Consider the following 18,174-nt stretch of genomic DNA (forward strand, 5'->3'; position numbering starts at 1 on the left):
GGTGACTTCGACTATTATATGCTAGCCATAACTGATGAGATATGTGAGGATATATGAATATGTCGTATAGGTCACTAGAGGTGACTCCGACTATTATATGCTAGCAATAACTGATGAGATATGTGATGAGATATGAATATGTCGTATAGGTCACTAGAGGTGACTCCGACTATTATATGCTAGCCATAACTGATGAGATATGTGATGAAATATGAATATGTCGTATAGGTCACTAAAGGTGACTCCGACTTACATGCTAGTATATTTAATGAATATATGTGATGAGCTAACATATGTGGTGAATACGTGATGAGTTAGTAGACGTGATGAATATGTGATAAGTTAACATATGATTATAAATATGTGAAGCATGACTTGAATCAATATATGTATATAAAGATGTATATTTTTATATTCTAAGTCTAGAAATTATACAAGTGTTGTAGCGAGGGGTTATAGCAATTTATATGATTTCTATTAAAATTTTAATTACTGGGCCACTCATCTTTGTTTTATCTTCACCCCCCAGGTCTTCTTAGCTGAGTTTTCTTATCGTTGAGGAATCGTGGTGATTCTTAGTATTGAAGATTATTCGAAAGTACAATTCTTAATTCACTCTTCTGTACTTGCTTATGCTCTAACGTCACATGTGAAGTAGATTCATTCCTGCTCACCAATGTACTCTGGTATTTAGGCACTCTTAGGTTTAAATTTATTCACAATATTTCCACATCATCACACTTTATGGCTTCATCACCTCCCAGGTGTCGGTCAGCACAGCTCAATTCAGAATTCTAGTGGACATTCCGGGTCGGGGTGTATCATATTGACTCGTAGTCACTACGACTCTCTAAAGTACTATTGTTGGACTTGTTGGAGTACAACTTTTATAGAGAACTCCCAAAATAACCTTTTAAAAGTTTTAGCTAAAACTTTGCTATAAAATAGAGAGCCAAAATTCACACAAAAAGCAAGATTCGTATGAAAGTTGTTAAAGTGAGAAAGGAATTTCCATTAAAAAAAAAAAAAACCAAAATTCACAAGCGCAACTTCTCCTTGTCAAATCTCGAACATCGCGTAATTTTGAAAGCTTGAAGAGACAAATTCGTATGCTAGTTATCAAAATGAGAACGGAATTTCACACAAGTAGTGGGTGCATGGTTGGAGTGGTCGTGAAAGCAAATAAACACATACAATGGAAGAAAGGAATTTCACACGAGTGTAGAATTTGTTTGATGTTTTGAATAGACAAGTTTGACCTTATTACGCTGGCCGTTGCGAGTGAGGATTTTGTCTATGTGTGTTTATGAAACTTAATGGCACTACAGTGTTTATGAAATTTACTACACTGTTTATGAAACTTATTACACTGTTTATGAAACTTAACTATATTATACTGTTTATGAACCTTAACGGTACTACATTGTTTATGAAACTTAACGGTATTATACTATGTATATACGTATATTATTTATTTTTCCTTAAGTAGGTACAAGCGAATTCTACATATATCACATATATATATTATTTATTATTTATTATACATATGAAAATACACCTTACGAGATTATAGTACTAAACGTGTGTTTGTGTTATCTTACTTTGTCAAAGGCTAAGTTTGTGAATGAAAGTGACATGTTTTGCAATGCAAGATAGAAGTTAATTCCAAGTATTGTTGAAGGATATTGAATGGTCAAGTACACGTACGTTGGAATAAAAGCTTGCCTACTAAGGAAAGTTGTATCTTGTAATATATGAGACAAGCCAATTTCCTAGAGATTGATGTAGATATTGGACCATAATTTGTGGCAAGGATATCATCATTACTAATCATCTTTGATTTTTATCAAAAACTTGATCACTGCAATGACGAAGAAGAAATGTGGTTTTTTATTGATGGTGGGGTGGGGGAGTAATGGTGGGAGGCGCTGGGCCAACGTCTCTTTTTTTTTTTTTTTTTTTATTCTCTAATCTTTATCATTATATAAAGTTATTTAGGTGTTTTTTTTTTTTGTTAAAATGTAAAGTTTTGAAGTCCTTTTAATTAGTTTTATTTATTTATTATCATTGGTGAATAGAGTGGTGAATATCATCATCACTTAGGAGGTGAGCAAATATATGGATTTTGATCCTCGCCAGATCTCCTCACTGGGGATCCTAGGGATCAACGCACGTGGACAGTTGATCTAAAATCGTGAGGCCATAATTTTTTCTTTTTTTATATCTTACACGGAAAACGAGATTACTTTACTTTTAAAAATATAAAAAGCATTTAATTGTGATCGCACGATTTTTAATCAACGATTTATGTGCGTTGATTTTTAAGATTCCCATGAAAGGGATCCGGCAAGGATCCAAATCCCAAATATATTCCCCCGCTCACAAAGGACACGAAAAACGGGGCAAAGATATTTTTGTGCCGAAGAAGAAGACGTACGAAAAGCAAGAGACAGACAACATGGTAGGGATGGTGTAGATTCCCACGCCAAAGTGCTAAATAATTGCCATGAAAATTAAGTTATCCTTTAAGATTGACGTCAACTAATACAGCCATTTCTTACCAACCAAATACCAGACTTAAGTCCTAACTTTTTGTCCTTTTTAATTGCATTTCTCTATCGTGCCGCGTTATCTCTCTCTGCATTATATATCTCATCTTCTTATGCTAAGAGAGTTCTTCCCATTGCCCTTCTCATCTTACTCCATCTTCTAATTACACACACTCGTCTGTTTTTGGTTTATTCATCACAGCAACCTTCTTTTGCTTAATCTACTTTCCTTTACTTCTAAAAAGTGAAAAATCGACTCAGAAGTCAGAATACCAAAAGGACAAAAGAAATTATGTTTTGCCATTTTCGTTGTTTTCTTGTGTCTCTTGATTGTATTTTCTGACAATTTCAATTTTCTGTTGATCGGTTTTACTTGGAAAGGGAAAAAAGGCATACAAACCAATTGTACACCGGCATTTTGTAGGCAAAGGAATCTGGAGAGCTAGGTATAAGGTACGTCTTTTGATTTTTCCTTGTTTTTATTTCATTCCTCTGCTCTTTATGAGTTTTTTTAGTTGTTTATATGCAGATTTGTCCATTTTGAACCCAAATTATTGCTTTACAAGTCAAGTTGAGATTCAAGTCTTACAATTGTCAAATCTGAGTTTTACACTTTAACTATGACATACTATGATGCTATGATGAACGATGATAGGGAAGTCAACCTTTTGGTCGAAATGCGCCCCTAGGGTCCTAAACCCTAAAATATTTGATCTAAAGTCTACGAATGACATACCCGACCTGAAATGTTTACCTGAACTTCGAATTGAGTTGTGTTAGCCAACACCAAGAAGGTGATAAAGTCATAAAGTGTACTGATGTGGATAAATATGAATAAATTAAAACCTAAAAGTGACTAAATATAAGAGTGCGCATGTGAGCAGGATTGAACTCATTTCACACGTGATGTCAGTGCGTAAGTAAAGTACAATAAAGGTAAAATAAGAATTATACCATCGGAAGTAATCTCCTACATCAACATTTGCCAGGAATCCTTGTTGACACAAAAGCTTTGCCACTAAATTTTGAAGGGGCGAAAAATAAGGGTAAGTGGACCTAACCTTTTCAAAAAACGTATAACCCCTCATCGTAAAACAAGTATAGTTTGAAATATATATATCATACTACATATAATATGAGAAAAACTACTGTAAGCAGCAACATTTTTGAAATACGGTAAATCACAATATTTCACATATAAAACATATAACATCTTTTAACCACACTATCTCACATAAACGAACATATAATATCTACTGCACATCGACATATGCTGATACACAAGCTCATGTAGAGATATTCTGACATGAACAGGACTGGGTGTAACAATGATTTACACTCTAGTACTACAATCACGTGAAGATTGACGTCATTCATGTCACATTCAAGGATCCAAAGTGAGCATATTGGTGCGATGTGAACTTACACGAGAAGATGCCCGGGCAAGTACTAACACTAGTGTAGCATGCATGATGAGCAATTAGCATAAATATGACCATGTTGCGGTAATTCGATAATTCTAATCAACATAATACTATTCATTGCTATAAATATAAATAAGGTATTCAATAATACTATGGTTAATAAAGGAACTATATTAAAACGATCAAATTTCAAAAAATGGAGGGCTGATTCGGATTCGACAAGTCGAGAAACCTAAAGAGGGACCTCAGGTTCCTCCACGCGTTGTTGCTTGAACCAACACAAGGTGGCTGCACTGGCAGCCACGCACCGACCATCCACGGGCATCCACTCGCGCTCACGGGCCCACGAGTACAGGCGTACTCGCCTTCCTCGCGAAGCATAGGTTTGGCTTGTTTTCTAGGCTTATTTCTAAAGCTAATTTCTAGCTCGATTCACCACCTTTTTTCACGTTTTAAAAACCAAAATGAAGCTTGTAACTAGGTAAATAGATCCATACCAAAGTAAGGTGTCATAGTCGGTGTTGGCCGAAAAAATGGCCTGAAGATGGCCTGACAACTACGGTTTTACTATTCCAAAAAGTTGGGAAATCTTCCTCCAGGTGTTTCTACACTTAAATGCTACCAAAACATGCATGTAGGTTCAGAGATAGACTCAAGACAACGAGAAGGGAATGATTACGGAAGTCCTAAGGCTTACCTTGGTCAAAAACTCGAGAAACTCGCAGGGAAGGTGGTTCAATTTACTTTGCAAAGGAGAGAGACAAGCAAGCTCAAAGCTTTACACCTCGATTATGGTCGTACAAATGGGTGGTGATGGCAACAATGTAGAGGTGTTCTGGATTGTTAGGCTTGCCGGAGTAGGCGAGTGGTGGTGGCTCAATGTCTTTGTTTATAGAGAGCAAGGAGAGAGTTTGAGAAGGAAAGAGTTTAAGATGAGAGAGTTAGGAAGAGAGAGTGAAAGGAGAGTGTTAAAGAGAGAGATCGAGAGTTCTTGAGGAAGGGGACACGAGGACAAGGTAGGAGTAGGGTGTGGGCCCCACATGGCTCATAAAACAAAACACAGAATATCTCCCCAACATGAAATTACCAATTTACCGTCAGTATTTGGTACTTCGTAAAATCTTCATGATAGATTCGAATTTGGTTCCACTTGAGCCTACACGTTCATATCATCGAATACTATAAGAATATGTGTGTGTGTCTTTGGGTCAAGCCCAAATAATATTAATTAGGCTCGAGACCTAATTAATAAAATACTAACATGGACGAGCCTACTTGCCCACTTGTTTAACGAACCCAACGAATAAGCCATCGATATTACAGTCTGTAGCTCGCAATACCGATAACTCACCGTTGTCTTGGTAAACAAGTAATAAATTCTTGAGAGTGCAAAACTGTCATTTTGCCCCTCATTGGGAAACATGCATAAATCATTTGACGCCTCGTTCACACTCATGTGTTTGTAAGAACACGTGCTACTGCTACCTAGGAAGATGTGCGAAGAACCAAAGAGTGACAAGGACCAGAATGCCCACGAAAGATTTCCACTCATCAGGGGCATTTTCATAATTTTTCAAGGATAAGGAATAAAATAATATTAAGTTCGGGACAGGATGTCAAAACGAACTTCAGGTTCACAAACGTAAGTTTTTGCAAGTCACACATAGCACCATCAATAACATTTTTAAAATTGAAAACTGCATTTTAATCCATCAAAAATATAACTTTTAGACTAAAACCTTGCGTGAGATTAAAATCTAATTTAGTTCCTTGATACATTTAATAACCTTATAATTATATTTTGATGTCCACATTAAATATGAAAATGAGTATATTAATAAATTCAATATTTAATGGGAGACACTGAATATTGTACACATTAAATATTAAAACAAAATATGAATTAGAATTTGATTATAAGTACACATCAAAGGACTAGAATAAATATGTAATTTAACACCAGATTTTAATTTGGATAATGCTAGAGAGATCAAATTATTTAAACTAAATTTGCAAATCAAATAACGTGGTTATTGATGATTGGATTATTACTAAAATGTTGATTAACGTGCTTATTTTCTAATAGTAACACAACATTTGGTTTAAATTTTGGTCTCCCTAACATAGTACCCTTTTAATTAAATTTCAATTTTTCAAATGATTAAACTTCATAAACCCCTATTTAAAATTCATGACAATCCAACGATTATATGCCACTGTTCACAAAATGGAATGGCGGTCAATTACTATTTCTCCGACCAAATATTTGGATCTGGAAAAATAGTTCTAAAAATAGGTTCATAATATAGAGCGCAATTCATTGACACTGGAACATGCTACAATTATTAGCCCACGCATCACACAACTTGCAGTTGTTTGGCGATCGGGGTGAATCCTTGCCATTTCCAAATTAGGATTCTTTGAGTTTTCACGAATTACTGAAGCCCCCTCTCCTGAATCTTTGCTCCCGCTCCAATATCTCTGCTTCATAAGGTTTTTCTTTTGGGGTCGCATGTTTCACTTTGGTGGTGGTGACGCTAGTCGTCTTCGCCGAGAAAAGGCTGGTTGATGGCTAAAGAGAAGAGAGAGAGATTTGTATTCAATCTTTTGAAGCACTACTTTAGTTTTGATAAGGTGTTATCACCCTAGACTCTTAATCTTATTCACCCCAGACTCTTACTCTTAATTCCTATACACCCAAATTGAAAACCCACTAGGCTTTTTATACAAAGAAATGTGTTCATTCAGTACAACGTCGATTTCAACTTCACTCTCCTCTTTGTCTATCTCTCCAACGTTGATTTCAACTTTTAATTTTAAAAACCAATTGAAGCTAAGACAAGTTAAGGAGACTCCCACAAAGTAAAACTCTCTATGGACTCTCCGTCACCTCATATTTTTGCACAATTCTTGTGTCAACATTGTGCCAAAACTTGACTAAACCAAGTTTGTAGCTAATCAACAAGACAAAAATCAAACGTATAATGAAAACAAAAGAGACTCAATACAACAACAACAACAAAGCCTTATCTTACTAAGTGGGGTCTACTGTATGAATCCTAGTACGCTATTGCACTCGCGACTGTGCCACGCCTTCCATTAGATCCAAGTACTCCAAGTCTTTTCTTAGAGTCTCTTCCAAAGTCTTCCTAGGTCTTCCTTTACCCCTTCGGCTTTGAACCTTTGTCTCGTAATCGCATCTTCTAACCGGAGCGTTTGTAGGCCTTCGTTTCACATGTCCAAACCACTGTAACCGATTTTCTCTCATCTTTCCTTCAATTTTGGCTACTCTTACTTTACCTCAGATATCCTCAATCATAATCTTATCCTTTCTTGTATGCCCACACATCCAGTGAAGCTTTTTAATCTCCGATGTACTCATTTTATGTATGTGTTGATGCTTCACCACCCAAAATCTGTGCCATAAAGCATTGCTGGCCTTATTGTCGTCTTATAAAATTTTTTTCTTGAGCTTTAGTGGCATACAACGGTCACATAACACACCCAATGCACTTTTCCACTTCATCCATCTAGTTTGTATTCTATGGTTGAGGTCTCCATCCAACTCTTTGTTCTTTTGCAAGATAGATCTTAGATAGTGAAAGCAGTCGGTCTTTGGTACTTCCTGATCTCCAATCCTCACCCCTAACTCATTTGAACCTCCGTTTGCATTGAACTTGCACTCCATATACTCTATCTTTGACCGACTTAAGTGAAGACTTTTATATTTCAACACTCTCTCCAAAGGTTAAGCTTCGCATTTACTCATTCATGAGTTTCATTAATCAACACTATATCGTCTGTGAAAAGCACATACCAAGGAATATCATATTGAATATGTCCCGTTAACTCATCAATTACCAATACAAAAAGGTACGGACTTAAAGATGAGCCTTGATATAACTCTACAGTTATGGGAAAGCTTTTGGTTTGTCTTTCATGAGTTCTTATGGCAATCTTTGCTCTATCATACATACCCTTTATAGCTTTGATATATGCTATTAGTATTCCTTTTTTCTCTAAAATCCTCCAAAGAATGTCTTTTGGGACCCTATCATACGCTTTTTTTCCAAATCTATAAAGATCATGTGCAAATCATTTTTCATATCTCTATATCTTTCCATCGATCTTCGTAAGAGATAGATTGCCTCCATGGTTGAGAGCCCTTGTATAAACCCGAATTGGTTGTCCGAGACCCGTGTCTCTTGCCTTAATCTATGCTCAATTACTCTCTCCTATAGTTTCATTGTATGACTCATTAACTTAATACCCCTATAGTTCATGCACTTTTGTACATCGCCCGTATTCTTGTAGATAGGCACCAAAGTGCTATTTCGCCACTCATTTGGCATCTTCTTCGTTTTCAAAATCTTATTGAAAAGGTTTGTGAGCCATGCTATACATGTCTCTCCCAAGACTTTCCACACTTCGATCGGTATATCATGTGGGCCCATTGCTTTTCTATGCTTCATCTTTTTCAAAGCTACAACCATTTATTCCTTCCCAATTTGGTGGTAGAATGAGTAGTTTTTACACTCTACTGAGTTACTCAACTCGTCCAAATAAGTACTCATTTCAGGTCCTTCACTGAAAAGATTATGAATATAACCTCTCCATCTGTCTTTGACCGCGTTCTCTGTAGCATGACCATTTCCATTCTCATCCTTGATACACCTCACTTGGTTCAAGTTTCTTGTCTTCTTTTCCCTTGCTCTAGCTAGTTTATAGATATTCAACTCTCTTTCTTTGGTATCTAGTCGCTTATACATATCGTCAAAAGTCACTAGCTTCGCTTCTCTTGCAGCTTTCTTCACCTCCTTCTTCGCTATTCTAGACCTTTCACCGTTTTTGTCGGTTCTATCCTTGTATAAGGCTTTACAACACTCCTTAGCCTTAACTTTTGTTGTACCTCCTCCTTCCACCACCAAGATTCCTTTTTGTGTGGAGCAAACCCTTGGACTCTCTTAATATCCGTTTTGCTACTTTTCGGATACAACTAGCCATAGAATCCCACATTTAGCTAGCTTCCCCCTCTCTATCACAAACGCATTGGGTGATTACTTTCTTTTTGAAAATGACTTATTTCTCCTTTTAGATTCAACCATCTAGTCCTTGGGCACTTGAAGGTTTTGTTCTTTTTTCCCTCTCTTTTGATATGTACATCCATTACCAACAAACGATGTTGATTAGCCAAGCTCTCCCCCAGTATAACTTTGCAATCCTTACAAGTTATATGGTCTCCTTCCTCATTAGAAGAAAATTCAGAAATAACAAAATTGAGGAATTAAGCAATCATAGTTAGGCTACATCGTAGCTCTAGCGAAAATAATTATTTCCAAAATATAATCATGTTGTCACTAAATCCATAATAAAATTAAGAAAACCAAGTTTAGAAAAAGCCTGAATCTTTCTTGCTCTCCGGCACCTTTGTTCGTCGAACTTGTCCTCTCATGAATGATGATCAGTCGTTCTCTTCTTTCCCCTCTTCTGTTTCCATTTTCTTCTATGTAATCGAGAACGGCTTAAAGCCCATTTATTGACAACATTAGAAGGGCAGAAATGGAAAAACTCTTCAATTATCTGCTTGCCACTTTGTACATTAAACACGCCTTGATTAATTTTGTATTTGCCAATGTCTTCTCTTGTGCCTTTGGTCTACTTGCTGCTGATTACCTCAATGTTGCCTTCTTTAATTATCCGCTGCTCTCCTTCTCTGTGTGTGCTTGCCTTCCCCTTCTTTCATCTTTTCTGTGTGTGTTCGCTCTAGCTATTAGTGGATCTCTCTTCTATATAACTTTCCTGTGTCTTGTACCTAAACTTGCTCTACAAAAGGGTCCTATTTATACTAGGAGAACAAGATAATAAAGGATTGCATGCAATACACCTCCTGCTTCTAAGTTGGTAAGTATTGCATGTAGCTATTCTTTGTCATCGGCTACAGAGTGCTGATGAAGCATGCACCTGGATACAATGCCACCTTAACCCAAATTAGATAGGAAGCTATGAAGATATCTAATAACATAATACTATGTTTGGTCCTATCCTATGGAACAAAGTATCACGTGGTGCAAACAATGGAAAACAAACACACACATCTATATTTATGTAATATAAAAAAAATCAAAAGGCTTTCGTAAAGTAATAATAAATATGTATTTTTTAAGACACAAATCTCACAATCATAATGGGGTTGTTTTATAATAGGGGTGTGATATCCACACACCCCATTTTACTTCTCACACACCCTTTTAATTTTCGGTCGTCGGATCGGATGAATTGAAGAAGATCAACGGACAGAAATTAACAAGGGGTGTGTGGGAAGTAATTTGGGGTTTGTGGATAGCACACCCCTTATAATATTCAACACTATAAAATTAATTTTTAAGGTACAACTATAACTGCTATTACTACCACCACCATTGCAACTCTGCAACCACCACCGCCGCTGCTATCTCCACGCCATCACCTCCGCCACCATGTCTACCACAACCTTCACCATCTTTGCCATCATCACCAACCCCACCTCTCAATCAACGTTGCCGATACCAACCCTCTCCATCATTGTTACCACAACCACCTTCTACCACTATCATCATCACCACCACTCATACCCCTTTCCCACCCCATTATAGCCACCACCCAATCGGCATGTCCCCACCACTACCACCACCAATCCAACCACTGTTGCTTCCAACACAAGGGTGCATTTTTGCTCACCCACACTAACTCTAGGGTATGCTCACCACCCCTCTCAATGCTTGCCATGTGTAATTCATACTAACTCTAGTTAAGCCTTATTTTTATTTTATTTTTACTTTAATTAATAGGTGAGAGAATCCAACTTTTATTTATTTACTTCCATATATATCCTTTCTTTTTAAATATTTTATTAAAACTTTAAACTTCTTTTTGAATACAAACCGACTCAATCTTCTCTCCTTTTTGAATACATACCAATTCAACCTTGCATGCGTATCTGGATTTTCCATCTGCTATGCCTTTCCATCTGCTACATATCTGGATTTTCCAAAATCGTAAAAATACAATTGTTTTAGATGAAACTCGTGAAAATAAAATTGTACAAAAAGCTAGTCCAAAAAATACAATTGTTTGATATGAAACTCATCAATATCCAACAAAATACAATTGTCTTAGATGAAACTCATCAAAATAAATTTGTACAAAACTAGTAGGATGAATATTCTCCACTTCAAAGGTTGTCGTTCCAAAAAAATTTCTCTAAATTCTATTACAACTTGATCTAAGATGTTGATGGATTTGAAAATTTCAGTTCAAGAGTGGTTCCCAGAGGTATCGGTTGAATGTTTGATGTTGATGGATTTGAAAATTTTAGTTGAGGAGTGCTTCCAAGAGATATTGGTTAAATGTTTTCCTGCAAATTAATAAAAAGGAAAAAATTACTTATGAAACTAGAGAACAAAAATATAGTACACTATATATAGTACACTCAGTGAAGATACAAACCCGAGGATTCATAAATGAGTAATTGGACATCATGGGACTTATAGCTTGAAATCCAAGTTGGTGATTTTGAATCCCTTGAACACAAGGAACAATTGGAAATCCATAAGGAAAATGTGTGACTTGACTTACGGGTGCCATATTGAATTGGTTTTGACTTGGCATTCCAATATCACCCTAGATATCAATTCCAATTGATCCATCAGAAATATATTAAAACAATGGTAATGGACAAAAATATAAATAAATAAATAAAACATTCATGACAAAAAATTGCTAAACTTTAAACTTGAGTTTGTGCATATCTTGTTGATGGTCCGTTCATCTCGTATGCATTTGAATTGGATTTTTTAAAAGCTATTAAACAATTAAAATAATAATTACATTGACAATTGCAAATTGTGAATCAAATAGTAAATAAAAACAAGCCAAATATGTGCTAACCTTTTCTCTTGTATGGACCTTTCTTTTTAGGTTGATTAGATTCCAAAGCACTCTTCATTTTACCGTTGCCCCGACCTTTGGACTTCTGAACTTTTGGATCTTGGATCTTAGATTTTTCTCAGCTTCAGTCACATGCTTAACATAATTTACATCATCTTGTTCTCCAAAATTGGCATGCTTTTCCATTTTTTTCTCCAACTTTAACAACTCAAATTAAAAAACTACAATTTTGACTATTTTTTGCACCTTTTACTATGATTCTTTGTGCTATATTAGATAGCTCACTGTAATGAACCAAGGAAGATGAGTCCAAATTACTCACAGCCAGTTCGCCATAAGAATCAAATCCAATACCACATTTAGCATCCTTGCTCAATCTTTTCAAATAATAATTGGATGGTATACTTGATAAGTCTAAATCATAGTATAACTTTAGAGCATGTGCACAAAGAATCCCCTCAAACTCAAACTTTTTGCAACTGCACAAAACTATTTGATTTGCAAGGTCATATATAAGTGTTCTATTAATTCTTTGTTTTCCTGAGTTCATTACTGTGTATGTACGTGTTAGCCCATCATCACTTTCTAATTTCAGTGGCCTCAAATTTAAAACTTTCTTAACCTCCTCTTGGAAATAATAAAAAATCTTACTTGTATACTGCTTTGATGCTTCAATCTCCACATTCCAATCAGAATACAAACTACGCCATTTCTGTTTAGTTGCATTTTTTGCTTGCCTTTCATTTTCTTTTCGATCCGCTATTGTTTTATCATATTGGATGACGAACTCTTGCACAAGGAGGTTTCGACCAAAATACTTTTTCAAAAACTTGTTCAAGCTTTCAATTCTTTGTGTTGTTGTCATACCTAAGAAAAAAAATGGAAATTGATCATAGTATAGTGGAAAAAGAAACTTGTGAATAATATATATAAATAATATAATAGGAATTGATTAGAGTAATACTTGCACAAAAATGGTCTCGACCATAAACTTGTGCCCATTTTTCACGTACTAGATATATCCCTTCTAGCCAATCATTTCCTCTCAATTCATAATCATCAAGTAATTTATTCCAATTTGATTCAAATTCTTCAATAGTCTCCGGATCATATATGCATCTTTTGAAATCCTGTGTAAATGATTTAAACTCACTGAAAACACGATTCAAGTTCCTTGCAGCATTCTGATATATGTGCCACAAACAAAGTCGATGGTGGCAATTAGGAAATACTTCACTTATCGCAGCAGCAATTGATTGGGCTTGATCTGTAAATATGGTTCCTGGTGTTTTTCCATCCATGGCTTGTAAAAAGATCTTGAAAAGCCACTCACATGCATCTGTTGTCTCTCCATCTGGCAAACCACATCTGAAAAGTATGGTTTGACCATGATTATTGATACCAACTATTGGGGCACACACCATATTATATCTATTCGTTTTGAATGTCGTATCAAAACACACAACATCACCAAATATAGTATCGCGCCTCGAATTTCCATCACAAAAAAAACAACCACTTATTTCATTCTCCTCGTTTGTTCGAAGAGAATAGAAAAATGACTTGTCTTCATATTGCTTTTTCTTAAAATATTCAAGCAAATATTCTGAGTCGCCCTTTTTAAGAATCCCGATGCGCTTTCTCATTATCAAATTGTTACAATCAGACTGAATAAAATTTAGTTTTTGAGACCCTCCTGCTTCTGTGGTAAAGTATGAGAAGATTTGAGATGGCTGTAGTCCTGCAGAATGCATTTGATCTATCAATTTTGCTTGAGAAGACTCTATTAATCGTTGTGACCTCAATAAATGGGAACTTGATGCCGGAACAACAACATGACTATGTTCAGCAACAAAATTTGTCACAACAAACTTCCTTTCTAAATTAAGTTTGATTTCAAGCATCACCTTGCAGCCACATCTTGTTTCTTCTCTTTTCTTCTTTGGAGTTCTTTTTTTATTTTATAAAAACCTTCACAAGAACAACAAAATTGTTTTTTCTTTAGCACACCTGACCTGTCCTTATTTTCTATATTCTTTCTCACGCTAAATCCAACCCTTCTAGCATATGCATTGTAGTAATTATATGCATCGTCCTCATTATCAAAAGTCATCCCCAGAGAAATATCACCAACTTTGCTTGTAAATTCTCCTTTTTCTTCATTTTGATCCAAGACTTCAAAGGTTTCGGAATCTGAATCTGAATCTAAGTGTATACAATCAACTGCTTCTTTGGCATCACTAGAAGATGGAGTATGAAACTCATCATCTTGATGTTCCATCCGTATAAGTATCAAATTACTTAATATTCAATTAAATTAACATCCTATAATAATCCTAAAAAGCATATATATTAACACCCTATAATAATCATAAAAAGCATATATTTTGACACTCTATAATAATCCTAAGAAAAGCATATATATTTATATATTGACATCCTATAATCCATGATGGAACATAATTTAAAGTATGTATGATGAAGATGAAGATGTAGACTCTGGGTAGTACTATCTCGTTCGGTTACACCACCACTGCCTCATCCTCAACACGAAATGGGTGTTCAATGCCCATCCTTACCTATAATAGTCCTAAAAAGCAAATAAATGGGTATTGCATACCTTTTTCTAGTCGGAAAAAAAATTGCAGATGGAAAACCCAGAAGATAGGTAGCAGATGGAAAAGCCAAATACGTAGCAGATGGAAAAGCATAGCAGATGGAAAATCCAGATACGCTTGCAAGGTTGAATTGGTATGTAATAAAAAAGGAGAGAAGATTGAGTCGGTTTGTATTCAAAAATGAAGTTTAAAGTTTTAATAAAATATTTAAAAAGAAAGGATATATATGGAAGTAAATAAGTAAAAGTTGGATTCTCTCACCTATTAATTCAAGTAAAAATAAAATAAAAATAAGGTTTAACTAGAGTTAGTATGGATTACACATAACAAGTATTGAGAGAGGTGGTGAGCATACCCTAGGGTTAGTGTGGGTGAGCAAAAATGCACCCCCAACACAACTCTTGCCGCAACCATCATCTCCACCAGCACTGTGTGCTACTATCATATACATTACAAACATATTACTACCAAACACAAAATTATTATTTTTTGACATTATATATATATATACACACACACACACACACACACACACACACATATATATATATATGAATAATAGAAACATTTCAATATTTTCTTTAATAAAAAATTATAATTTAATTAAACTAATAAACACATTATCTATTAAAAGTTGTATGTCTTTTGAACATCTTTGTCTTTTTGTTTCGTTTTAAAGATGTTACAAATACTAAATTTACAGATTAAATGATATATCATCAATAAAAAAATAAGCATATTAATCAATACTTTTATATCATAATTTTATAAAATTTGGCCTACAAATTTATTCTTCTTTCCACCTCCATTCAGTTTCCCAAATATTGTTTGTAGAATGTTACGAGGCAGGCAGGTCCTTTGTTTCTTACACGTTTGTCTGCCTCCCTTGCTCTGCTAGACCTTTCAGAGCGAGGTTGTCTCTGTTCCTGACCTCGTGTTGCTCAAGCTCATGACTGCCTGCATTTTGCGGTTGATGGTCTCAGATTTCTTTCGTAAACTAGAGCTCGTCATGAGCCTCTGGAACTTGTCGAGCCTCGACAGTGTTAACTTGGTCAGCTTGCCAAGATCGGGGGTTGACCCCATCGACCAATCTAGCTAGGCAGCTCTGTGATACAATGTTCTTCAACGAGCAAATCGTTCTACATTTGGTTCTCTGCCTCATGCACCGACTTAAAAATGTGCAGATATGGTGTTTGTTAAAATGTCTCAGTGAAATTCAAGGCAGATTATATATGTCTCGTAGCTTTTAAGATATGAAAACATTTGCCTAAGTTCCGTACCAAGCAAGTTTTTTTTTAGTATAAAAATTTTACATGAAAACTTGTTCATCATCTCAAGAGTCTTTTGTAAGACATATTCTGAAATCACAACAACAAGACATTAGGATCACGAATAAATCAAATCAATATAAAATAGAGATTAACTAATTATATTAAACTTATCTGTAGAATACGGAAAACATTGCAGATTTCTAGGTTGTCTTCTACTTCCAGTACTTCAATAATATCTCTCTGCTATATGAATAGGGTTCAGCGTATCTGAGAGATTAAGCGTATGGAAGCAGGGACTTAACCATAGTATTTATATCATTAGGGTTTAATCACAACCAGCCTATTATTGGTTGTGAAAGTCGAACCCTATCACTTAAGTGATTAAGTCCCACCATGATACTGTATCTTTGTAGTGAAATCCATCAGATTTCTTTTAGGTCAATTGCAAAGGATAAGACTCCATAATCCTTATTTCGTTTGGACTATCAGATTACTTAAGTTGTTAACAACTCAATAAACAAGTGGCCTACAACATAAGTAATTCAATACATCATTCATTGTCATTCACAACCTTACATTCTCCCACTTGAATGTCAATGATTTATCCTAACAAATAAGAACTCATGGTGATCACTGAGTCTTCATAAGTATGCAACAACCTTTCCTAGCAACCTGTCACTTTGAATCGAATGCAGAACCAAAGAAAACAAAGAACAACTTGGTTTGTTCCTTGCACTCCAAGATCACATACACATTCAACTTAAAGCACTTTGTTGCTAACAAAGTCATGGTGTCAAGAGCTAATAGTCAAAACATTAGCTCACAATAGTTGAATTGAAAATATGAAAATATATTTCAGTACAAAAGTAGTTCACAAAAGAACTCAACAACGTTGGTAACAACATCCAACTTTTCTGTCAATTTAGAATATGATAAGAGAACAAATAAAATACGACATACTATTTACAAAATCAGGATCTCTTATTAAAACTTATGAACAAAACTTAAACAAAAAACTCTTAAAATATCAGTCACTAACACTTCAAAATTTTTAACACAACAGGTAATCTCTTACTCCCACTGATTAAAAGAGACAAAATTATATAAATGATTATTACTCCCACTGATTAAGAGAGTAAAAAAAAAAAACTTTGTAAATGTCTACAAAATGAAACATGCCTTTTAAATACTCCCATTAGCAAAACATTAGTCATGGGATCTAAAACATAAAATTTGTGAGCTCAACATCTTTATTCTAGATATCTGTAGGGAGGTGACTCTTGTGACTGAAAAACTATACAAAATCATTTGGTCAGTTTTGTTCATCTAACATCTGACAGAAATAGAAAACTTTAACTAAATGTTTTCTAATGCATCAAAAGCATATAATTCTAGAATCATCTTTGGACAGAAACTAATTATATTAGGTTTGCATAGCTAAAACATAAAATACAAGGGTAAACCTATATAGCTTCAACACTTTTGAGCAGATGAAGTATATACTATCTTGTCAATTCCATGCTTCACTATACATTGATTTATAGTTGTACTGAATAAGAAAACACTTTTGAGCAGATTAATTATCCATCAATAACATATAAATCACAAGTCCAATTTCTTGAACAACATACAAGAATTAATAAGCAAAACACTTTTGAGCAGAATATACTCATTAACCCTTCTTGAATTTCCTACAAGATTAATTGCATATATAACAAATAAAATATAAACAAATATGATAATGGACGTTTTATCTATCAAAACTATGACCATGAAAAGCATGCAAAATTGATGAGTGTGAAGCCCATAATACATTATTTCTCCCACTTGGGCAAACACTCAAAATTGCAAGATTAAACACTAGAGAAAGTGGTTTTCATATAACAAAATATAGGCTACTTGAATAAATAAAGATACTATACACGATCCATTATATAATATAAGATGACAAATTTTTACAAAGTTTGGAGTTAGAAAATCTATCAAAATGGTAATCAAATAGGACACGTTGCAAGGTATGCAAAATTGCAGCAGTATTTCCCAAGCTCTACCACAATTTCAGATTTAATCATAATTTAAATAAAACCAATTTACAATCTTTAATATGCTCAAAACACAAAAAAAAAAAATTTCTTAAATAAATTTGTTGAGTCACAAAATAGTTGGTTTGGACATAATAAACCAATCTATATGTATCAAAATTAGGCTTATATAAGGAACAATATCTCAACATTATTAATCGATCTAAAAGTGACAAGTGATTAGATAAACCAATGGCTACAAAATTTATTTTAGTGTATGAGAGAAGACCCACATATGTGTTAAATATTAGATCATAAATTAAAATGAAACCTAATAAGAGAATCCAAACTCAAAATTTATGTTT

At 34.7% G+C, this 18,174-nt stretch overlaps 2 protein-coding genes across 2 annotated transcripts in view; one reads left to right on the top strand and one right to left on the bottom strand.

Moving 5' to 3' along the window:
* Window positions 1-2,662: 2,662 nt before the first annotated feature.
* Window positions 2,663-18,174, top strand: part of LOC103453789 (disease resistance protein At4g27190-like) — a 32,018-nt gene continuing 16,506 nt past the window's right edge. Inside the window, exon 1 of the mRNA XM_029091120.2 lies at window positions 2,663-3,002. The gene's annotated coding sequence lies outside the window, so the exon portion shown is untranslated. The remainder of the gene's footprint in view (window positions 3,003-18,174) is intronic.
* On the bottom strand, window positions 11,739-14,180 carry LOC139190825 (protein FAR1-RELATED SEQUENCE 5-like). The gene is made up of 7 exons (XM_070811313.1): window positions 13,910-14,180; window positions 13,463-13,640; window positions 13,132-13,267; window positions 12,864-13,029; window positions 12,551-12,766; window positions 12,146-12,313; window positions 11,739-11,812 (listed from the first exon to the last, which is right to left on the bottom strand). The coding sequence occupies exons 1-7, from the start codon at window positions 14,178-14,180 to the stop codon at window positions 11,739-11,741; spliced, it is 1,209 nt and encodes a 402-aa protein (XP_070667414.1).

Source organism: Malus domestica, chromosome 13, assembly GCF_042453785.1.
Source record: "Malus domestica chromosome 13, GDT2T_hap1".
In the NCBI taxonomy this organism is placed as follows: Eukaryota; Viridiplantae; Streptophyta; class Magnoliopsida; order Rosales; family Rosaceae; genus Malus; species Malus domestica.

What these genes read in the sequence shown, in the direction of transcription:
- LOC139190825 (XM_070811313.1), bottom strand. Translation starts at nt 14,180, where the DNA reads ATGGAACATCAAGATGATGAGTTTCATACTCCATCTTCTAGTGATGCC. An exon ending in TTGCTGCTGCGATAAGTGAA is followed by an intron (nt 13,030 to 13,131) that starts GTATTTCCTAAT and finishes TCATTTACACAG; the next exon opens with GATTTCAAAAGATGCATATA. An exon ending in AGCATCAAAGCAGTATACAA is followed by an intron (nt 12,314 to 12,550) that starts GTAAGATTTTTT and finishes ACTATGATTTAG; the next exon opens with ACTTATCAAGTATACCATCC.